We start from the raw sequence: 24,047 nt of genomic DNA on the forward strand, positions 1-24,047 counted from the left end.
TACCCATGCAAGAGAAGGGAAACTGGTAAACACTTCCCTTAAAAATACTGCATTACTACTCAGATCAATGGATCAGTGTGCACTCAAAATTTCATTCTCAGCTCAGTATACAAGCTGTCTGAGAGGCACTCTAAGGTTAATAGTCTCATCCTATTGGGTCCACGCTAGAGAATGAAAACTACCAAATACTTTCCTTAAAAATACATAGAAAATATAAATTGATATGGCTGCAATGATTCACCTAACATATATACATGTTGCCCCAAGCCCCATGTTGGACATATATGGACAAGGACACAACAATACATATATACAAACAGCACAGCGTAGTTAGTATGAAATTGAAATTACTTGCTAAACATCATCACCACCATTTCCTAATGGTATGTGCAAAATGTCCCCTGCATGGTTTGTTTGATTGACTCAAAAAAAACCCAACAAATATTTTACTTTGATATCTCTCTGCTCACAGACCTGAAAAACACTTCCCAGACATCACAACAGGCAAGCTTCTAATAGAAGGACATTCAGAATCTACTTAATTTACTTTTTGTCGAATTTTGAATTATTATGTGAAACACACAAAAGCCTGGATAGTGCACAATTTTTAGAGGAGATGCTATGAAACCACCGGGTATGTAAATCTACAACATAATACTGTTACTTTTACTATTTGGCATTGGAAACGGTCAGTTTTGTTCGTTTTCAAAAATCAGATATGCTTGTTCATACAGAACAATTACATGTCTGATGCTGACATGTTTCTGTGAGATGCAGAGATGAGTAGAACAGGAATAATCATTTGATTCTAATGAGATTGAACTCCTGTATAAGATCACAACCCGATTCCCGCAACACACATCAAATAATACAGTGTGCTGTTACACACCCAGTCACACTGTGAAGCAAAACAGTACAGCACCCATGAGCACAAATATCTGAGTAAATGAGCTAATCAGTCCAGCTGAAGGTTGCTGGTAAGATATAACAGAGCCGTAGTGGTCTCATTGTTTGGCATGACACTGTACGCCTGCCGCAGACCGTCCGCCGACTGGTCGTAGTGTTCCTCCATTGAAGCACTGATAACATCTTGGACTAGAGTGGGCTGCTCCGTGACAGTGTGAACAGTCTGCAGAGCATCTGCGTCCACAGTGGTCAGCTGTTCTACAGCCAGGTTCTGCATCTCACGCATGCCGGGGGTGTCATGAGTTCGAATATGGCGTCGCAGAGCGTACTTAGTGTTGAAGCGTTTGCTACACTTATCACAGCCGAAGGAGCGGGGATTCACATGAATTGTCTGAATGTGCTTCTTCTGCACGTTCTGAGTTTTGAAGGAAGCTCCACAGTGATCACAGAGGTATGGTCTCTCGGTTGAATGCATGGTCAGGTGTTCGGCCAGGTGTGACTGCAGAGAAAGTATAGGTATAGCGGTTTCATATGTTAAGTAATAGTAATCCTGACCAACATAATAAAAAAATGACCAGTGTACAACAGGTCATCACTATGGTACCATTTCAGACAAAGCTACTCTGTTTTCAATTTTGCGGACCTTCATTGTTTTTTAAGACTGCTAACACAATTTACGAACAGATCTTGTATTCAGATACAGTCAATTGGTCACCTTCATTAAGAGTCCTTAAACTGCCATTAAAAATACAGTTTTTATGAGCTCTCAACCAATCAGAATCGACTATCAGTACTATCACACAATGTCATGCTAGAATTAACATTTGGTTTTCCGTTATGCAATGTTAAAATATATTCTCCAATATTTTTACTCAGGATTATGTAATTTTCTGAAAAAAACTGATATTTAATATTTATCCTCGTGACTCATCATAAGCAAAATCCTCCATATCAGAATTTGTGTGTACATTTGGTATTTAAGTAATATCACAGCAGTGTACACAACACATTGCACCCATGTGACGAACACCTAGTAGTAGTAGGTCTTTGGCGTTCTTTGGCGTTCTTAACCCCATGACTAAAAATACCTGCCTGCCAGCTGCCCGTGCTGGTTATTTCCAAAATAGACAGATTCTCAAATTCACCTGCCTGATAGTTGGGTTAAAATTAAGACATGAAGTTATTTTGTGGGCAGGTAAGTTTGGGTCAGGGCTGGTAAGTTTTATGGCTAACCAGACTATGGTCTTGATGAAATTTTTGATGTTTCACACCCTACTAATTGACACAGTGTCTTTCAGACATAAAAAACCTGGAATATAGCAATTGAAACACAAACCTGAGATCTGAAGCCTTTCCCACACTGCTTACAATGGAAAGAAAAGTTTCGGTCCTTCCGATCCTGGTGTGTCAGTTTATGTTGTGCAAGAGTGTCCGGACGTTTAAAGGCCATTCCGCAAAGATCACACAAATAAGGCCGACTGTTACCATGGACATTAGCTCGATGCCGCAGATAGTGCTCCTTGCGATATGTCAAATAATCACAGTCAGGGCATGGATAGCTCAGCTTCAACCCTTCAAGTTCACCGGTCGTCAAATGTATCTGAATATGGCGTGCCATCAACGAATCCTGGCTTGTTCTATAGTTACACTCAGGGCACTTGAGATGGGCAGATTTTTTGGGAGTATGTTTCAACCTCTTGTGTTTGAGGACTAACTTGGCATTGTCTGCTTTGTATGGACACTGTTCACACTTGTGTCCCTGTCCACTGTGGGTGATCTCATGTCTGCGCATGACACTGTATCGGATTGCGATGAAGTTGCACTGACTGCATGGGTACAGCCGTGTGTTCTTCTCATGCAGAAGCATGTGCTTGTTCAGGTGACTCTCCCGCTTGGTCTTGAAAGAACAAATCTTGCAAAAGTATTTGAATGGTGTTCTAAGCTCATACTTCCGCCTGCTTTTCGCTCTTTCCTGTATTCGCAACTCATCTGGAAAAGATATGACAAGACATAAGTACGGTGACACTCTACTGTTTCAGTTGTGTTTCTGACCACACACTCAACCACAGAGTTAGCCATACCCGAGATTACTCATGTCCCATATTGTTTACTGACGACAATAAAACTTATTGATTACACAAAAATTGTTATTACGATTTTTTCTGAAATTAAGATAAAACTGTGGTAAATTTTATTGTACACATGATCAGATTGTTAGACAAAACACTGGGTTCTTCACAGTGCTTGTCAACCAGTCCTTGTTTTTGCACTTTAATGCTTAGAGCCAGGCAGGGTAACAATAAGCTCCATCTTCAAACAATTTAGGGTAAGATACTGTTACCGAACTTCATCTCTAGGAAGATAAGGGATTTGTACTCTCCAACATGGGTACAATGTGTGAGCCCATTTTCTGGTATCCCCTGCCATGATATTGCTGGAATATTGCTAAAAGTGGCGTAAAACTTAACTCACTCACTATTTGTACTCTCAAGTGAGTGAGGTTTATGCCACATGGAGCAATATTCCAGCAATACCACAGCAGGAGACACCAGATATGGGCTCACACATTGTAGCCATTTAGGGTGAGTGAGTGAGTGAGTGAGTTTAGTTTTACGTCGCACTTAGCAATATTCCAGCTATATGGCGACAGTCTGTAAATAATCGAGTCTGGACCAGACAATCCAGTGATGAACAACATGAGCATCGATCTGCGCAATGGGGAACCGATGACATGTGTCAACCAAGTCAGCTAGTCTGACCACCCGATCCCGGTCATTTAGGGAACTGAACTTGGGTCTTCAGTGTAATGAGCAGAAAGCTTTAATCTCTATGCTACCCTACTGCCCTGTTGTCCATGGCAGACAGGAATTATATAGACATTGTGATCTTTTTATTTTTCCAATTATCATGACAACAGCAAAAGAAATATTAATAGTGTCGTTACTATATCTACACACACAAATAACCTATGAACAGCATTTAGAAGATGATTGATTTTTCCTCTTGTAAAGTATCCAGACCCTCTTGAACCTCTAAATGAGTAATATTTCATTGGCATCAAGTCCTTGGGGATGAAAGTAGCCTCACAGGGAGATTGGGACACAGACTGGGAAGAGGATTAGGGAGGTCACCATGTCTATGTGTGCTTTGTGTTTTTACCTGAAGACAGGCTGCAACGAAATACAGCAGCTTGAAGACTGCTGACAGCATGTTGCCATGACACAGTTGGAATACTGCTGGTAACAAACATAAATCACATAGAGACACAAACAGGTACAGATACAGACCCATACACACACAGAGACATTCACTCACTCACTCACTACCTGCATCACTTGCAGTAGTTCCTCCTGCTCCTCCTTCACTGCTGATGACCTTCACCTTGTCCACCGGGGGCTTTGAAACCCTCCTGGGATGCAGCATCTTCCTATTGCGCTTTGTTCGCCGAGGCTTGTATTCCTCATCCTCCTGGTCCATGTCCCCCAGCTGCACACAACCACTGTAGCGGACGGGCTGGTGGACCTCCCGACCGTGGGATGACACCAGCGGCACCAACAGGTTACAGTTGGTGCCCTTGCTGTTCTGCTCCACCTTAACATCACTTGCAGCAGAGCTGTCATCTTTGTTATCATCAACAAATTCTAAGCTGAAAAATACAAATTATTACTTCTCTTAATATTATTTACACATTTACCTATATCAAACCCCTGAAGATCTGGGTTAGAATTGATCTTCAGTAACCCATGCTTGTCGGAAGTAGGGACTAGCATCGTTAGGGTCACTGACTTGGTCGACATGTCATCATATCCCAGGTGTGAAGATCGACGTGCATGAGGTTGACCACAGGATTGTCTGGCTCAGATTCAATTATTTACAGAATGTCACCATATAGCCTGAACATTGTGGAGTGCGGTGTTAAGAAAACCCCAAACAGGAAGCGTTATGAGTTACTCTGTCTCTGGGGTTATAGGGCAGAACCCTAGATATTATAGAAGTATAATTTTGGATCAAGTGATGTCATTGAGTGTTTTCATCCAACATATATCTTGCACATCACAACTTTACATCTTGTTTCCTTCATGTTGAAGATATGGCACTATTTTGGAAAAATATATGCCTTCAGCTGTGTTTGCATAAACCCATGTATTGGTGAATAACCAAGTAATCCTTATCAATATGATGATGAAAGACATGTAAACAGTCATCATCAAATATACTCAGACACATTCATGGATAATCTCTTGCCTCAGGCCAAGATAACACCTATACCTAATTATCTGATCCTTCTAACATATCTGACAATCTGAGTACATCAGCTATAGTTTTATTTTAGGGAAACCTAAAACATGTGTAATCTTCAATTTTGCAGAGAGAAGGACAAAAATCCCTTCATTGCATATGTTGGACAGTTTTAGGGGCTGGTAAAATATTACAAGAAGCTTGCAGTAGATGTTGGGTTTGTAGTTTTGTGTGTAGAGGGCAGGAGTGAATTAATGTCCTTTCACATGTCCTTGTAACAGTCCCTGTCCTTGCCTGGGTTTCATCTTCCCAGGTAAGTACGCTTGTTGAGAGCTACAAGTCTGATGTAAGGGAGACAACTCTTGTACGTAATGTTTACCCTGGCATTGACCTATCACTATGTCTGCAAAATGTTTTTGAAACTGAAAATATAGTTGTTACATTATGGCAAAATATACTTTTGTGGGGGGTTGGAATTGTGAGAGTGTGGTATTTGTAAGTCAGCTGGCTCAATCAGATTGACCTTTGATAAGGGCTTTATCTCCAAAGTAAGTCTTACACATACTAAAACCAACGCCTCCTCTCCAATTTCATAAATTACACGCATTTAACATCATTATGCATGTCATACCTCAATACATGTTGACACTAAGGCTATGATACCATACATAAAATGATAGATTGATATAATAATACCCATGTTGGTACCTACCCCAATTTTTGGGTGGTCCTGAGCAACAGCTCTAAGAACAACACTATCCCATACTAAACAGTAATACCATACTATACACTAATACAGCCCAAACATATATTTAGTATAGTGAGTTAATGTGATTCATGATACAGTATATTCAGAACTACCATACACACCGATATAAAATTGCACCAGTCATACATCCAGCTGTTTGGCATCCATATACAGGCATTTATCCAACACTGACATTGTGAGACAGCACAGGTTCTGTAGATCTTTTCAACCCAAACACTTATTTGAAAAAAATATATGATAAATAGAATGCAGGATTCCAATTGTCATGACATAATGGTATCTACAACACAAACAGTGGTCTTAATTGGTCTATATTTTTGCTTGCTGTTTAATGCCACAGTATTCCAGCTATATCAATATGGAGGCAGTCTGTAGGTAATCCAATCTGGACCAAACAATCCAGTGATCAACAGCATGAGCATAATTCAACGCAACTGGGATATGACAGCATGTGTCAACCATGTCAGCAAGCCCGACAAGATGTTGTCAGTTGCCTCCTACGACAGGATTCAGTTACTGTTGATCAGTTCTAACTCTAATCTTGATTGGTTCTAAAAGAGGCACCACCTGAAGACATACCGAGTTTTTGAACAGAATGGCATCATGGCCTGTAGTTTGTTATAGACTCGGACTAACATGCTGACATTGCCAATGATGGTGTAGTCCTTCTCCCTGTCAATGTTGAGATGTGTTCGGACGTCAGCCTGCACCTCATCAAGCAGCACTGAGTGACTGCCAGGTATAGCATGCAGCAGTGCAGCGGACAGGGTTGCTGATACTTGACTGAAAATCTCTGGCTGGAAGGAAAAAGTGTCTCAGTTAAATATCATCACATGTATAACAACAATTCACAAGAAGACACAGTCATCAATATTCCCCGCATTACCTCCAATTTCAGTCGAAGTGTAACTTGTTGCCATGAAACAAATTCACTAGAATCCAGGATCGAGAGAAAGTCCCTTACCTAACAGTTTGATCCTTGTTAAAACCCACACTCAGCAATACTCAAGTTATTGTTACGAGCGTCTATTTTCTGTAAATTGTATTATTAATTAAGTAATAATTATTTTTGGGTCACAAAGTTTATTGTTTTCAATGATAATTATTATGGGTCACATTCTGTATCTTAAATGTTCAGTGGTATTAGTATTTTATCAGCAGGCCTTGGGGGTAGTTCTCTACAGTTACCTCCCTTTGAAAAAGGTGACCACGAGATTACTACTGTTCTAGAGCATTCCACATTAGTGGTGACGGTCGTATGAGCTTGAACTTTCAGGAAATGACTGAATGTATATATAAAGGCTAGTGTTGTCAACATGGAAATAACACAGAGATAACAGGCAGTCTAAGTAAACTTTGTCTCAGTGTTACTTCGTTACACTCCACCACTGAGTTACCCACTGAGTTACCTGGAGTACATAACTCTGCATCTCCGTCAACGCTTCATCTACATAATCGCTGATGACCGCTCGCTGTGTTACATTCTGCATACCTGCTTCTCACTCTCTCATAAACACTTTGGTGAGCTGACAGTATATTTGTGACCCATTACTGTAGACTGACTCATTTGCATTGTATATGAAACTTCACTTTTTTTTTGAATCTGTATATTTTTTAGTTTGTTTAGCTCAGACTTCTCAGTGTTGTATTTTGCTGGTTCTGACGGGATTCCTTACACCTTTTGTCAAGGCAAATTTTTAACCATAACACTATATCTTGCATATGATGGGAAATTGGGATTGTTCATACTCAAATAAAGAACTATGTAGTAGACATGACAGATGCCTAAAATAATTCAAGAAATAATATTTTGTTTTTCAGTTTCAGGCTAACATTCCTACCCTGAACACATCCTGAACTTACAGTGAACTCTTCCCTATTCAGACTGGTTGGTTCAGTCAGAGTGTCTGAAGCTCCTGCTTGAAGCTGCACTTGAACCGATGTATCCACTGACCCTTTGACCAATGCCTCCTCCACCACGGCTGAGAAGGTTGCTGCAGGCACTCCAACAACATCATCCACAACCGTGTTCCCCGGGAAATGACCCTGACCATCGATCTGGGCATCGATGACATTTTGAGCTACTAGAGATTCATCCAGTTTGGGAGCAACATCCTCAATGGCTGTGATGTGGCCACTTTGTTCAATGGACTCAATGTCAGTAGCTCCATCTATCTGTTCCAAGTTGAAGGGTAGGGTGTGGAAGGTGATGAGAGTGTTCTGTGGCACCAGCGCCCACTGGGACTGAGAGGAGTTGAAGTCACCACCAATAGATGTCGCCACTGACACAGCATCAGTATTGCCCACATCAATGTTCTCCTCGCTTTGTCTGGAAAACAACATTCAAATATCAGCGTTTGTATGATGCAGAAAACCTGCATATTTGATGCACAAATTATCTCAATAAATGCAGTGAAATTAGAAACTTGTGCCATCGTTAATTATAATTCAGCTTTTAGTGAAAGAGGGTGCACACTCATTAAAACTGAGTCATTTTCACCCATTTTCAATAGTCATTTAATACATTTTCAGGAAAAAAAGTTTATGTAAAAGTTTAGTTATGACAATATATTGCAAAGAATCATGCACTGAAGTTGCAATACCATGTGAATCACGATATACATCGTGGCCCATTTGAAATGTGTTATCAGGATATATGACAATGTACCAATTCACTGTATCAGGGTCCCATGACGGATTGATGCATCGATGCATATTGATGGATCACGACACAACTGCATGGCATTATTCATGACAGTCAATGTCAAATTGTGTATTTGGAAAAAATGGGATATTTAGTATACGAAATGGGTGACAAGAACCTGGATCTTCCATAAGCCCTGTCCTAAATTTAAGCTGCTTTCAATTTTTTCAGTTTTGTTGGTAGAGAGTATGTGTCAAATCTCCTTGATACCACCCAAAAATTAGTATAGCCTGTGACTAACACAAAGTGTTATTATTTGCTCGTATTTGTCACAGATTAAAACTTTTGAGAACCGACCGCCTGACCTTATTTGTGTAAATTTGCTGCTTAAAACTAAACACTCACGGCGCAAGTCCTGGTTGTGTTTCCTCTTCCATCCCAGCGACACAAGCACAATAAACGTGAGCTCCTCAATAATAATTATCTATTTCCAAAGACGGTGAGAACTTGAAGATGACGGATGCAGTTGTCATAATCCCTTACGGATGCCATTTTACTGTTGGAGTCGAATGGCATTGTCTGAAAAGGAAACTGAATTTAAGTACTAAAAACAAGATTATTGATCTTTCTGTCATTTCGTGAAACATTTTGGTTGATTCTAATTGTACTTACACTCCATGTTTACACCCTCCGTAGCTTGTAATATTACAAAACGTTCGTGAAGGGACTCGGCTGATGTCCTGAGATTCATTCGGATTGAAATACCGGACAAATTGCGGAAAATATATAATTGCTATTCGGCATTTTGCTCATAACATTTTCATTCATGACTTTTTATGTTGCAAGTTTGAATTTATAAACATTCTGTGCGGCAACTGAAAAAATATGGCTACATCTGAAAGACAATATCCAATAAAACAGGTTATGCAGTGTGTCCTAATTTTCCGGATTTTAATATCTTTTCAAAGGGAAGTAATGTGAATACTCCAATATCGGAATACCACTAATAAGGCACCTATGATATATTATGGGCGCTTTATTTCAAAATTTTAAAATAAGGTACATGTAGTTTATATCGAACTCCCCATATCCAAACGCAAACAGAATATTAACGTTTGTGCTTGAAATGACCTAGCACATTTCTTAAAAATCAAAATCAAATATGATACATCGATGTCATTTTGTCACCCATCTTATAACGCCCCTGCAGCCATTCTTAGACTAGTTAATTTAGACCGGATTCAAACAATTTGCTTAACAAATTATTATCATAAAAGATTCTGACCAAAGAGGGTGATAGAAGCGTCACTTCGACGAAGTCACATTGACGGTTGAATTTTGCCAGGGATAATCTCAGCGAGTGTGGTTTTAAGCTGCTTTTAAGCAATATTCCCTCAATGACATCAATATTCCCTCAATGGGGGAACACCAAAATGGGCTTCACACATTGTACAAGTGTGGGAAATCCAGCCATGGTCTTCGATTTTAAGTCACTTTATGGTTCGCTGCCTTGGCTGTGTATCATCTTACCTCGACTGCGTGGGTCGTTAGTCACGCGACTGAATTGAACTTTACTCCGCATTTACCAATAACCTGGCCATATGTCTGAGTTCTGAGCTTCGGCGTGAAGAAGGAACGCCTTAACTCCTTCAAACGTTACATCAATCCAGACTGTAACATAACTGTACATATCTGACAAACGTTATACATCCTTTTTGGGACCCGTGAAGTTTCGGATTAGAAATTGTCTCAGTAACCCATGCTTGACATAAGACCCGACTAACGGGAACGGCTGGATTAGGTCGATAAGTTGGTTGACATATGTCATCGTATCCCAATTGCGTAGATCGATGCCATAAATGCTGATCCCAGGATTCTCTGGTAGTGATTGACATCATGAGCACCAATCTACGCTATCTGGTTATATTTGTCATCCACATCACAGTGTTTGCCTATGACCACTTCCGTTATTTGCCTCTTCCAATCAATATTCAAACCCGAAATGCACCCTATTGATCCTTTAACAATACGACACGGTGAGTGAAGTGGGTTTAACTCTCTTTTGAATTATTCCAGTTATACCATGACTCGTCACCTAGATGTTGGGAGAATGGGTGAATGCATATGGCTTAACTCCGATTTTGACAATTTACCAGCAATCAGAAATGGGCTTCACACATTGTACCCATGTGGGGAATGAACCCAGGCCTTCGACGTGACGAGCGAACACTTTAACCACTCAGCTGTACCACACCGTCCCAGATGTAAGAGAAAAGCAAGCTGTTGCTCACGTTGGTGAAATCCCAACACGATGCTTTCAAACTAATTGAAGGGAATCAGGGGATTCTGGAACCCGTGTGGAATGAAACGGACATGAGAATTGTATACACAATAATGTCGGCACTGCGTCCGACACTGCGTCCGACATTGGATCATATCTCAGGTCCGGCGTGCAGGGCCGTAGGTCGGAAATCCTCATACAAAGCCATCCCACGGTTCTAAACAATGAACTGTCTCGAAATAGCCAAGAGGATATTCACGTAATAAAACAATTAACTGTATTTCCTGTTCCTGGTTTCGTAGGGGAACGAGTCTGTGACTGACTTTAGTTTTACGCCGCCTTCAGCAATATTTCAGCAATATTACGGTGGGGAACACCAGAAATGGGCTTCACACACTGTTCACATGTGAGGAATCGAACCCAGGTCCGGTATGACGAGCTAACGCTTGACCACTAGGCCATACCACCGCCATACAGAAGAATGAGTTTCAGAACAAAGAAAACAAATATTCTGTTTATTTCTTGTTTATTTACAAAACATGATATATAAACAGCAAAGAAAATTACATGATTTAGTAAGTGAACTGTTGCTTTGTTAGTTCACATAATTGGTATGTACATATATACATTGATATATTCAATACGTAAAATACATTACATCACTTCCTGTCGACACTGAAGTGCTTGCACCTGTAACATATAATCGTCTATCCCATCATCGCATGGTTGCCTAATATATGGACGGTATCGGTTTCGGTTTTTGTTCGATAAAAACGAGTTCTATTGTTTCTAGCACCCATCGATCGCTAGAACCACTGATCACTGGACTGTCTGGTGCAGACTCGTTTATTTATGGATCGCCGCCGTATAGTTGGAATATTGTTAAGTACGGCGTTAAAAAAATCCATGAAACAAAACACAAAGGAGCCAGACGTGTTTTCTCCTTCACTGAATTTATAGAGGATAACTAACCTCAACCAGAAATAAATTTCATTTTTCTGATGAAGAATAACATTTTCTTTCATTTGAAAATGGTCTATAGCGTCGTGACTGGGTGACATGGTTTTGGGTATGGCTGGGTCATTGTTCTGTGTATTAACTGGGCTGTTCACAATGCGTTCTGACGTCATCGTTCTGTCCCATACAGGATCTGTCTACATTGTGACAGTGCAGAGTAACATGGTAACAATAACCAGCAGTGTTAGGACACACGACTGAGGGTTGGTCAATCTCGAGGAGTGACCGGAGCTACTGGGAGAAACACTGAATGGTGACTGGTCAGTTGAGGAGGGCGCACTACTTCCGGAATTCTCACCGGAAGTTGTAGTAGTAATGAATGATGAATGCGAGAAGTCGGTCACCCTCCGCGCCTCCGTCTCAACAGTAGTCTTTACTGTTGCCGAGGGCTCATATGGAGTAGTCGTCTCAGTGGACAGCCTGGTTGTAGATGTAGACGGCGATGTATACATGGACGAGGACGTCATTTGTGAATGACGTTGCGTGGTCGTATCCACATTGATGACCGGAGGAGATGTCACTGCCACGTCAGAAGGGCATCCCATTTGTATTGACGAAGGGTCTACAGGGCAGCTGAGATCGGCCTTTGTTACAACAGACAAGCTTAAGTCTTGTTGACTCTTTGGAGCAAAACACATGTTCGACAATAACTTGTCTTTCAAATACGAGGATGTAAGGATCCAAGCTACATGGCATTCGCATGTCAGATAGTTCTTGTAGAAGTTGAATGAAAAAGCAACGACGAACGATGTGTTGGAGATACACTCGAATCTGTTGAATCTATTAGAGTTCACAATGGCCGTTTTGACGTTTCTCCAGTTCGAAAACGCATCAGCCTGAATAACGTCCACTTTGTTTTCGTAAAATTGAAAAACGTCGACAGCGGATAAATAATGAAACGCCATTGTTTCAATAACTGAAATGTTGCATGACTGCACTGTAATCTCGCCGATATCCGTGATATTAGAGAAAGTATCCGTTTCTATTTTATCGAGTCTGGTGTCACGTATTTCCAGAAACGACATGCCTCTCAGACCATAAAACGCTCCATTCTCAACGACTGATATGTCACAGGACGATATCGACAGCATGTCTAGTTTGTCAATATTACTAAATGCATTTTTATGCACAACGCCGATATAGGAAGACTGAATTTCAAGATCGGTCAGGTGTTTAAGATGACTGAACGCAAAGCGTGGCATTGATTCAACTGTGATGTCCCTGATAACCAACGTTTTGATGCTGGATGGGAGAGATGACAGGTCATTGATGTCGGAGCATGTTGCGAACGTTTCGAACCCCACGCACCCTGTGCAAGATGTCGTCATCACGTTCAGACAAAGGAGGGCCAATGTCATGAGGGTACTGTGGCTGGATGACATCATAGGGTGTGTCTAAAACAGATAAACATCAGGTTCATGGTCCAGAAATGACAAAGCACCTGGCAATTATTAAGTACATACAGAAGAAAACGCCATAATCCAACGTGTCTTAAGAGGCATGCATACGAATACCCATGAACTATTTCAACCCCCATTCATACAAAATTGTTTTAAAAATGTCATAATAAAATTCCCCTAAACTATCATCCATCGTAGTTCATAAGCAATTGTTTAAGAATCTATTACACTAAACTCTGGAAGCTGAATTCGACATATTTGTTTTCACAGACAAGCAATTCTTCAGTTACGGTATTAGTGAATAAAGCTAAACTCTGTCCAAAATGTGAGATCAAGACTTGACAACTATGATAGGTTTACGTAGGGTGTATTGGACATATTTGTTTCAAGTGGGGGTTGCTCACAGCTCATTTTCACCCATTTTCTCTAGAGTTTCAATGGTCTTTCAATATACTCTCAGGTCCAAAAAGGAGGGTGTGTGGGGGCGGGGGGATCTGGACCCGGCTATGTTAAATAACGTTTTTGAGAGGGGATATTTATTTCATTCATTTTACTTATTGTTGAATACCCAATCTGGGCTGCGTTTCACAAAACTCTCGTAAGCCTAAGATCTCGTAACTTTTCTCGTAGCTCCTATGTTTCAGTATAGGAGGCACAATGGCTACGACAAAACTTACGAGATCTTAGGCTTACGAGAGTTTTGTGAAACGGGGCCCTGCACGGTAACTGGTGGGTTATCAATATACGGATCCCGTGATCTGACACCGGATACAGATGACACACTAAATTGACCATACAAAACATCTAAACAGACGCTTCAAACTCTTAGTGAAAACAACCGAAGGAAAAGACTCTTGGAACATGTGTTTTCAAATTCCAGATAATCGCCCCCGGACAATGTGAAAAGCTTTTTCGTGTCGTCTGTATGGTCCAGCGTCTAGAATTTGAAAACATGCCCTTACTAGGACCAGGCTCTGTATAGACATGCGGAAGTGGGGTAAGGGTAGGAACGTATATCCGAAAATGGAGGAAAGTGGGTGCGGATAAATAGTGCCAGGTAGAGTTAGGTGTACGAATTGGTACTGGCCGGATGTGGTGAGGAGCGTATGAACTGCCACTGACCGGAAGCGAGGAGTGTATGAAATATTACTAACCGGAATCAACTTGAACAACTGAGATCGCCACTGTCCGTGAGACTCAATCCTGTCACACGATCTTTTTGAAGTCATCTGAGATCTGAACCTGCCCTAGATGCTTATATAGTCTTATATACATGTTTAGGACATGACTAGGCGTGGGAAATCCCATATATGGTATATGATATTTATAACACCGAAACAGAAACGTGTAAGTATAGGAAGTCGTGTGACTATTTACGAGGAAACGGCCATTATGGAGTATGTGACGATGCTTAAATTGTCAAGTGGGTATCACATGCATGTAACCGGGAACTAGAAGCAGTCTGGAAAAAGCTCAAATAGCTTCAACCTCATTTGGTATTTACCAGAAAATCGGGTACTGCGCAAACCATATGACTGTGAAATTGTAGTGAGTGAGTGAGTGAGTATGGCTTTACACCGCTTTTAGCAATATTCCAGCAATATGTCGGTAGGGGACGAGAGAAATGGACTTCACACATTGTACTCATGTGGAGACCTGAACCCAGGTCTTCAACGCGAGGATCGGGCGCTTTCACCACTAGGCTACCCCACCACCCCTGAAATTGTAGTGTTTATATAAGATTGGTCGTTCAGTGAAAAAATCGCTCTGGGTTAAAACTTGTGTGTCTGTTAATCCGATGGAAATATTTTTGGGTAAAAACGTAACTGTTTATAACATAATTCACATCATAGACCCTCGTGCACCTGGAGCACACCTATATATAAAAGTCCTTCATGATAAAAAGTTAAAGGTAGATCATAGACACCTGTCACCGAAAGACAGTGAAACAATTAGTTTATCGCAGGTATAAATTTAAAACTAGAAATTAAATTCAAATCTTTAAAACTAGACAAGAGCTAAAGTTTGAATTAGTACTACTAACCCACCCGTCAATATCCCTCTTCTCTATCATGAACTAATCTTACCTGTAAAATAAACAATCAATGAAATTGATTTGTTCATTGTGACTATCGAAACAACCAATCAATCTTCAAAGGTTAAACCGAAAAGGAGATCGAAACTAAAATAAATAAATTTTTATAGCCTATTTTTTAGGTTATGTGAAATCATATAATCTCCTATGATGCAACTATGTTGGCCGTTTTCTCTTGGTTCGGAGGCCGTTCTCTCCTGCGCGGTGGCCGTTTTCTCGATTTTTGGTGGGTCCGTTATCGCTGCAGTCTAAGTAAACTTAGTCTCAGTGTATTTCGTTACACTCCACAACTGAGTCTGACAAAACCTAGTAGAAGGTCGCGTCAGGTAACCATTGAGCAACCAATGACCGTCCAATCAAATGCGAGACGGTTGTCACGGTTGTACGTACGCCGTGTGCATCACCCAGAAACGAGCGTACGCTAAATAGCATTCGGAATCGTTCGGGTACGAACCTTTTTGAGATAAAAACTTCAAAAGGTATGTGCGAATGTCCACATTTGTGATTTGGTAAGCTCTGTTCTGATTGGTCAATCTCAAAGGTTACCTGACGCGACCTCCCATAAGGTTTTGTTAGACTCGGTAGTGGAGTGTAACGAAAAGTACTGAGGATAAGTTTACTTAGACTGGTTATCGCTGGGGTCCGTTTTCTCCGTATCCCATTTCAACCTATAGGTGTGAAGTAATGCTGGTCTCAGACGGTCTCCCTGGCGAAGCCCAAGAGTGCTAGTAAATGCAATTTCAAAATGTAGAATAATAAAATGCCATTTTAATTTGGTAATGGCGAACAGGGATAGGAACGGTAAATGAATCTTCGTACACAGGACTTCAGTGTGCCATTCCCATTCTTTTGAGGACCCGCGTAGATCCGGGTCAGAAAATATCTTCAGCAGCCCTTGCTTGCCGTAAGATTTGACTATAACGGATCGGGTGGACAGGCTCACTGACGTGGCTGACATATTATGTTAATCGTACCCGAGTGATCGATGCTCATGTTGTTGATCACTGGATTGTCTGGTCCAGACTCGATTATTTACAGACCGTCGCAACACTGCTGGAATATTGCTGAGTGCGGCGTAAAACTAAGTTCACTCACTCACCATTCTGTGCAAACATTACTGAAGGGTTTTACTTAATTTTAATGTGCCATTACGACTGCATTTCAAATGTTCACACACTAACCGATACATGTGAATATCGTTTCATTAAACGGTTGTGACTACAAATATACCCGACAATACGATGAAGATAAGCTTGCAATTAGTGTTCATCTCCTGGGTATGCAACTATTCCTTTTGCTTAAAACCTCTATACATTTCGTATTTGGAAACTGAGCACCCACTTCCGTTCTAAGCGGCGTTAGGGACACGGAAATAGGGGTTCGAATTTGAAATAAAACACAATCAATGTGTACTATATATTCTAACATTAAAGCAGTCGAGAACATTAGAAAATAGATTAAACCACAGCACAATCTTAAAATACCAAAACATAGTTACACTAGTTAAGATTATAAAACATTACAGTGATTATTAATTTTCTTTAAGAACGTGTTGTAATAAATTCATAATGTTAAATATGTAATAATTATCAGAAAACATCCAATATTTATTACACTTACCTTACGAGTCCCTGCTTGGCTTAAACCTGTTACCGTGTCTGCGCTTGAGTGATACAACACAGAAATGCCTCTTGTCTAGCTGACATAGATCTATACTGAATATGCGGAAACATGGCGATCCCACAAACTTGGGACCGACTAAAAGCCCCGGATGATAAAGTTTGTCTTTAATCTATGGTGACCGTGTGATTCTGGACATTGTGGCCACCCATTCCTACATTTCTAGATACAGTGGACGTTGTCTACGGCGGACGTCCTCAGCAACAACCATTTTATTCTACTTGGAGGTAATAGGGAGTTTGTAAGAGGCTATCAGCTTGAATTACAGGAGACGAACAATAACACACACACAGTTTTCAGTATAACTGTTTTGACCAATGTACAATTTATTTTTTCATGTTTTTTAACAATAAAAACGTTTTGGTGTTTTTGATGACATATCCACTAACCATCCTCCTGTCTCTAAGATCAAAATCGTCATTCCAGTGGAATATTGGTAAAAGTGCTATAAAATCTCGCTCGTGATGTCTTGTTTCTTGCTACATGTACAAGACAGTTGGTAAACCAATAATGAACAGGAAAACAAGCAAAAAGTCAGCTCTCACAACAATTTGTCTAAATGCGGCACAATCATATGACTAAACTGAGCTTGTCTGCAATATTATTTCAGGTTTTTTGCATTCCAACTATACGACGTGGTCTATAAATAGTTCAGTCGGAACCAGCCAATCAAGTGATCGACAACATAAGCATCGACCAACACAGTTCGCATAGGACGATATGTGTGAACCATGTTGCTGAAAACCAAACCCAACCCGGAACTTCACGTTTCCGATAATGTTTCTGCGCATGCGTGCAAGTGAGCTGAGTTAACTGATTCCTTTTGCCATCCCTGAAAGTCATTTCCAAGAAATGAAAGTGGGAGTATGGAAATATCCAGAGTATCTATTTCTGTGTTGATCTGTTCTTCCGGGTGTGTCATGGTGTGTCCGGGTGTGTGTCCTATTTCTTGTAAATTGTCACGATGAAGGATCTGCATGTGCATCATATCGCATCATGCACGCGATACCATCAAAACGGTTAGACGGAGTCTTGTTCTTAATGCTACAACTCTCTTATGTTTACACTGAAGCATAGGAGTCGCGCTATACAGATGCATCGATATATGGAACTGATTCTGGACCTAGATAGAGCTAAGATAATCATAAGATATAATCATAAGTCGGCACTTACGACTATCTTAGCGCTAAGAGAGAGTCTAGGCCTGGGGACCCATTTAACAAAGCCATTGTAGCGCTTATTAAGGTGATCATAACATCAAAACGCTGAAGGCAGTCGTAGTGCTACTATCCCTTTGGGAAACAGGCCCCAGGGACCCGTTCACAAAAGGATTTCTGCGAGACAAATCTCGTTCGTCTACATTTAAGCAAGCCCCCATCTCCCCACTCCCGCACACACACCTTGTCCTGAAAGTTAATTAGACGACCCTTGAAAATGAGTGAAACTGAAGTGTGGAGGGAATGCTACTGTCATCGTATACCGACAGTGTGGTACATTACTAGCCGAAACAATAACAGCATTTTCCAGCCTCGATTATATACAGGTAGCTAGCTAACAAGAAAGTGCTGATTAGTTTGACGTTAAACGAAACCGCATATCCGTCCGGATAACCATGTTGTAGTCAGCACAAGTGACCCATGAGTTGTCAGAACATACCATATATGGATGACTGATAACGTCACTTCCGTTACTCCATTTCGCGACACACACTCCGGCGTAGACTAACAGCTAGTCTCTGAAATGAACACATTTCACTGAAATAACGTCCATAGTGAAAAATAAATAATCTAATGAAATGGAGTCCTGAGACTTTCTTCATTTTCAGAGACTAAACAAATCTGCAGAGCGATAATTTCTTGGAATTTGTCAACACGTGCAAAGATTCTTATCACCCATTACTGACACGCCACTGAAGGTGTACATGTGACAGGACTCTTTATTGCCCCCAACATCACCCTACCCTGAAGCTATGGAAATCTAGACTTCAGGGTCTGTACGACAGACTAACTCCGGCGCAGCGTATACCTTCACTGCCACAGGCTAATTTGCATATCACGTGACCGGACTTTTCTCTTGTTTGTAAACAAATGCGCATATTCATAAATAAGATGAGACTGACATATCGGAAGCGATACTACGAGTTTTTTTTATTGTTTTACACTGTTACGAAAATGTTCTTCTGCAACTGCGTCAGTAGGGTTTATGCCAATACATACTTATTTTTCAAACCGACTTCATCCTTTGCTCCCCATCAGGCTTCGATGACAGCACATGGAGCCGTGTCACCCATGTAAACAAAGGATCGCTGCGCAAATAATAGTGCTGCGAAATAGTGTTACACGTTTTAGGATAGTTTCTCTGTGAAACTAGACCATTTCAACAACGATGTTTAATTTGATGTGTAGACTCATAAAAAATAAAGAAGTTAAGAAATTGTATACATAGTATTAGAAAGACTGTGTAAGATGTGAGAAATCGTCACATACATCTTTCTGGCCTGTGGCAGAGATACTATGCTGGCTGACCGCATGGAACCCCGCCACGTTGAGTTCACGGTGGCATTGTCACTGTGCCACAGAAATACCGCTGTATTAAATGTTCAGCTTGTAACAACACAATATCTGGGCAGCAGGCTGGGGATGTTTCTTGCAAAGTTGTTAGACACGTTTTGAAACACATGTCCATAAGGGCTTCGTTTATCAACTCACTTAAATACAGATGCTAAAAAATATAAACAATGGATCAGAAAGTGTTTATATTCATTTCCGAATTTTCATCATGAAGTGCAAAATTCTGTGAAAAGAACAGGATTCCTTAAAAGCATTTTTAAAAATACGATTGTTCCTTTATTAAAGATAGCGGGCAAGTAATTTCTTGCAGAATTCTGTTACATCACTGATGATTCATGTACTTAAGTTGTTGAGTTGCTACAGAGTGATGACAAGGCGTTGTTAAGTTCCGGAAGAGTCAAGGACGCATTCATGGCGTGGCGTTTCATGGGATATTTCCTACTGATGAATAAGCTGAAAGCAGGCAAGGTAATACACGTATCGTGTATTCTCACATGTAACACTACCAATAATACGTTGGTTGGTTGGTTGGTTGTTTAGTTCTATGGCGGTCTGTAAACATTTGAGTCTGGGCCAGGCAATCCAATGATCAAAAGTATTAGCATTGTTCTATGCAAATGGGATATGATTACATGTGTCAAAGTTAGCTGACCACCCGACAGTCTAAGAAAACTTAGTCTCAGTATTATTCGTTACACTCCTCTACTCACCGCAGGAGTGGAATGAATAATACTGAGACTACTTAGACTGGACCACCCGATGGCCCCTTAGGACAAGCATGGGTATCTGAAGACAAATTCGAACTAAGCCGGATGTTCAGGCGTTACCATCAATACGTGATGACATGTGGTCCCGTCCATAGTGTGGCCAAGAATCAGATCAAGGAGCAGGATCATAGCATACAGCTAGGGCGCTGGGATAGCCTAGTAGGTAAAGTGTCCACATGGTGAAGACCCGCGTTCGATTCCCGACATGAGTACAATGTATGAAGCAATTGCGGCGATGTGTGGTCCTGTGGTATCAAATTCTTGGATGGGTGACCTTGTTTGATAGCTTGACACCTGGGAGTTTCGATAATTCTGCCCCACAACGAAACGAATATTTGAGCATAAAGCTTTGAGCATAAAGACTGGAAAGGCTTGTTGTAAATTAAAAATTCAGCATTAATATTGCTGAAACCAATCAGATGACCAAATGGTGCCTTTTATTATTCAGCAACGTAGCATTTTCAGTTTGGGGTCTCTAAATAAACACCCGTTACTTCACGGCCTGTCGGCTTAATGTTGGGAGGTCCCGAAGTAAACCCTGGGAAGCGGTCTTACTAACGAAAAGTAAAACCTGGGAAGCGGTGTTACTAACGAAAAGTAAAACAAAAACCTCTAATGCGGTTATTCAGGGAAAACAAAAGATGACCTAATATATAGTGAGAAGCACACTTTAGGTTTATATTTAGGAAAGGGTGTACTGAGGATGGAGGGAGGTATGGATGATGAATGGGTGTAGGGAGGGTGGAATGGAGGATTGAGGGAGGTAGGGATGATGGGGGAAAGTTGGGAGGATGGTATGGAGGTAGGGAGGATGGAAGGGATGTAGAGAAGATGGAGGGAGGTGGGGATGATGCATGGTTGCCGGGAGGGTAGGAAGGACTGAGGTAGGTAGGAGTGTGGTATGGTGGTATGTAGGTACGGACAATGCAGAGTGGTAAGGCGGATTGAGCTAGAGGGAGAGGTAGAGGTAGGGAGAGTGGGAGGGAAGAAGGTGGGAAGGAGGTAGGGAGGGTGGTCTGGAGGTAAGGATGATGGAAGGAGGTAGGGTGGATGGAGGGAGGTAGAGAGGATGGATGGAAGTAAGGATAATGATGAAAACTGATGGGTTGTTAATGTACGTAAGATGGGGCAAGTAGGGAGAATGAAAAAAGTCTATTATGGGACGGGAGGATGGTCTGGTGCTACCCGTGCGAGGCTGACCGTGTTATATTATCTGGATGGCAAGGTTATCCCGCTGTATATTTCTGTTGATTTGCCCTTTTTCTGAGTCGCTCACTCATGATGTTGCGTTAGACACGTATCTTGTTCCAATCTTCCCTACAGGGTACTCTACTGTCACGATGACACTAAACCTAACACATATCTCACAGTCTGAACGAAAATATGACAAAAGCCTTGTCATTGTTACTCGCTTGCGAAAAAATTGCACTTTTGATATTACCTCGACTCCATCTAACGAATTCGTAGGATTGTACGTTTTCTCAATGTTTCATTCTTGATATCAAATAGTGCCTGGCAGGGTGATGCACAAACATGTCAAATGTTATTTTGTGTCAAATTAATATTTCACATCTTATAATTCTTCTGTAAAGCACCTCTCGAGTGCTCTTTGAGCATCATACATAATTACTTATTACTGCCCTATCCTGTGGACCATGACATTTAGAAGTAATGACCATTACAAATCTTGCTGAGCACTGAACAGCAGGCAACAAACAATGAATGGTATAGCTTTCAGTTAATAGGTAAAGGGTGCATAATACTGGAGAAGATTCACAATGAATAGTGGCATTATATGGGCGTACAATACCAGACAACAATGAATGGTGGCTTTCAGCTAATACTTTATTTGGGTATACAACACTACACAGAAATGAATGGTAGCCATCAGCTAATGGTTTTTTTTGGCCGTTCAGTGCTAGACAACAATGAATGGTGGCTTTCAACTAATGCTTAAAGAATGTGTCATTCTAATGACTACCCATAATAAGCGACAGTTTTCAATGAATGTTTATTCAATGTACAATACTGTCAACTAACTAAAATGAACGATTGCTTTAAGGCAATGTATGGTGAGTGTACAATACTGTAGGCTACCTATATTATGCACTACGGTTTCAGCTAATGTTCAATGACTGCAAAATATACTGTATCAAAAAAGAAACTTCACAAAATGTAATTTTTAAAAATAACGAATAATGTTTCTCTGATGATACATCTATGTATCCGAAATGGGATCCCTATCTTTCAACTCCAGAAAAACCTTAGTAAAACCCACTCAAACCCATCAATTAGTCGTGCAAATGACGTTAGTGCCAAATCAGGTTGTGCACGTGCAGTCGATCACATGATCTTCGCATCGAAGTTTTCTTTATTTGCACATGTTTGCATTGGCCTCAAGAATAAAAAATACCACCTTTAAACCACAGCTCTAATGGTACTTTAAATGCCACGATTGTCAAATGTGCAACGTGAACGAGCCGTTGGCATGTTGCAAGCGGGAAAATCAGTCAATGACTTCGCAAGAGCAATGGGGTGCGAGGTCGTCTACAAGAAACTGGCACCACTTCTGAACGCCCAATGTGTGACGTCACGAGCAGGAGACCGTCAAATCATCCTACGTCATCCTCGGCTACACGAACCGGGGCTGATATGTTTAGAGGTCGATTGCCTTCACAGACCATTCGAAATCGGTTGCGGGATGCCAATCTCCATTCTCGACGTCCATATTGTGGGCCAATATTGACGCCGTTTGAGGGCCTAACGTCACCTCCGATGGACCCAGAGAGACTGGAATCGAGTCGTGTTTAGCGATGAATCCAGGTTTAGCCTCAGATTCGCGGACGGCAGGCATAGAGTCTGGAGACGACGTCATGAACGGAAGTTTCTTGGTGTGGGGTGCTTTCGGTGGGAACAACCGTTCCCGACTTCTGATCATCCGTGGAAACCTCACAGCTGCTGCTTACCTCGTCCCGGTGCTCACCCCTGAACTCGTTCCTTTCATGGCGACTCATGGCCCAAGTCTGCAGTTCCAGCACGATAATGCTCGGCCGCATACCGCGATGTTGACACGAAATATCCTTCAAAACGCTTTGAATCAAGGTCATGGACTGGCCATCGAGGTCCCCTGACCTTATTCCAATAGAAGACGTTTGGGATGCACTGTGGAGAAGGCTTCGTGGTCTTAGGAAAATTTGCAGGAACTTGGCGCTGCCTCGCAAAAGCAATGGCGCACGTGTTCACAAGCATCAGGCAGTCGATGAGGAGACGGTGTTTGGCAGTGGTGAATGCGCGTGGCGGCCATACACAATACTGAACTGAGAAATTTCGAATTTTACTCTTGTGACTTGACATTCTGTATACCCATGTTTTGGAACGGCGGTGTAGCCTAATGGCACTGTGGCACTGTCAGCGTATCGAATACATCACACAGTTCGCAACAGTGAAATAATAACAATTTATCCATTTAACCATCTCTATTCTTTTATAGTGACATGAAGAAAGAAAGTGAGGTTTCTTTTTTGACTCAGTATATAATTGGTTCCCTACTATGAACCTTGGCTTCCAGCCAAAGCGTAATGATTTTACAGTAAAGTAGGATGCCCATCCACGATGAATAGTGGCTCTCAGCCTGTCTTTCCAAGGAGCTACAGCCAAATAAACAAAACAAGTACTGCTC

The 24,047-nt window shown here is 41.2% G+C and overlaps 2 protein-coding genes across 3 annotated transcripts; both read right to left on the reverse strand.

Annotated features, from left to right (window-relative positions):
- Nucleotides 1-332: 332 nt before the first annotated feature.
- Nucleotides 333-9,293, reverse strand: LOC137255959 (uncharacterized). 2 transcript variants are annotated; one of them, XM_067793568.1, is made up of 7 exons: nt 9,231-9,293; nt 8,964-9,137; nt 7,778-8,243; nt 6,494-6,711; nt 4,233-4,552; nt 2,243-2,895; nt 333-1,405 (listed from the first exon to the last, which is right to left on the reverse strand). In XM_067793568.1, the coding sequence occupies exons 2-7, from the start codon at nt 8,993-8,995 to the stop codon at nt 956-958; spliced, it is 2,139 nt and encodes a 712-aa protein (XP_067649669.1). In that variant the 5' UTR covers nt 8,996-9,137; nt 9,231-9,293; the 3' UTR covers nt 333-955. The 2 variants fall into 2 exon arrangements, with proteins under 2 accessions (XP_067649669.1, XP_067649670.1); XM_067793569.1 differs by lacking the exon at nt 9,231-9,293 and having other exon boundaries at nt 8,964-9,151.
- Nucleotides 9,294-11,338: 2,045 nt separating this feature from the next.
- Nucleotides 11,339-14,494, reverse strand: LOC137255875 (leucine-rich repeat-containing protein 4-like). The gene is made up of 2 exons (XM_067793454.1): nt 14,411-14,494; nt 11,339-13,250 (listed from the first exon to the last, which is right to left on the reverse strand). Exons 1-2 carry the CDS (start codon nt 14,483-14,485, stop codon nt 11,994-11,996), a joined length of 1,332 nt encoding a protein of 443 aa, XP_067649555.1. The 5' UTR covers nt 14,486-14,494; the 3' UTR covers nt 11,339-11,993.
- Nucleotides 14,495-24,047: the final 9,553 nt, after the last annotated feature.

The sequence above is a fragment of the Haliotis asinina genome, chromosome 11 (assembly GCF_037392515.1).
Source record: "Haliotis asinina isolate JCU_RB_2024 chromosome 11, JCU_Hal_asi_v2, whole genome shotgun sequence".
Lineage (NCBI taxonomy): Eukaryota > Metazoa > Mollusca > Gastropoda > Lepetellida > Haliotidae > Haliotis > Haliotis asinina.

Excerpts from the sequence above, each read along its gene's own strand:
- LOC137255959 (XM_067793568.1), bottom strand. The coding sequence starts at position 8,995 with ATGGAAGAGGAAACACAACCAGGACTTGCGCC. Across the intron at positions 4,553-6,493 it reads CCATTCTGTTCAAAAACTCG|CTTAGAATTTGTTGATGATA; the intron begins GTATGTCTTCAG and ends TGTATTTTTCAG. Across the intron at positions 2,896-4,232 it reads AACTACTGCAAGTGATGCAG|ATGAGTTGCGAATACAGGAA; the intron begins GTAGTGAGTGAG and ends TATCTTTTCCAG.
- LOC137255875 (XM_067793454.1), bottom strand. The coding sequence starts at position 14,485 with ATGACTTCAAAAAGATCGTGTGACAGGATTGAGTCTCACGGACAGTGG. Across the intron at positions 13,251-14,410 it reads AGTTGTTCAAGTTGATTCCG|ACACACCCTATGATGTCATC; the intron begins GTTAGTAATATT and ends TATCTGTTTTAG.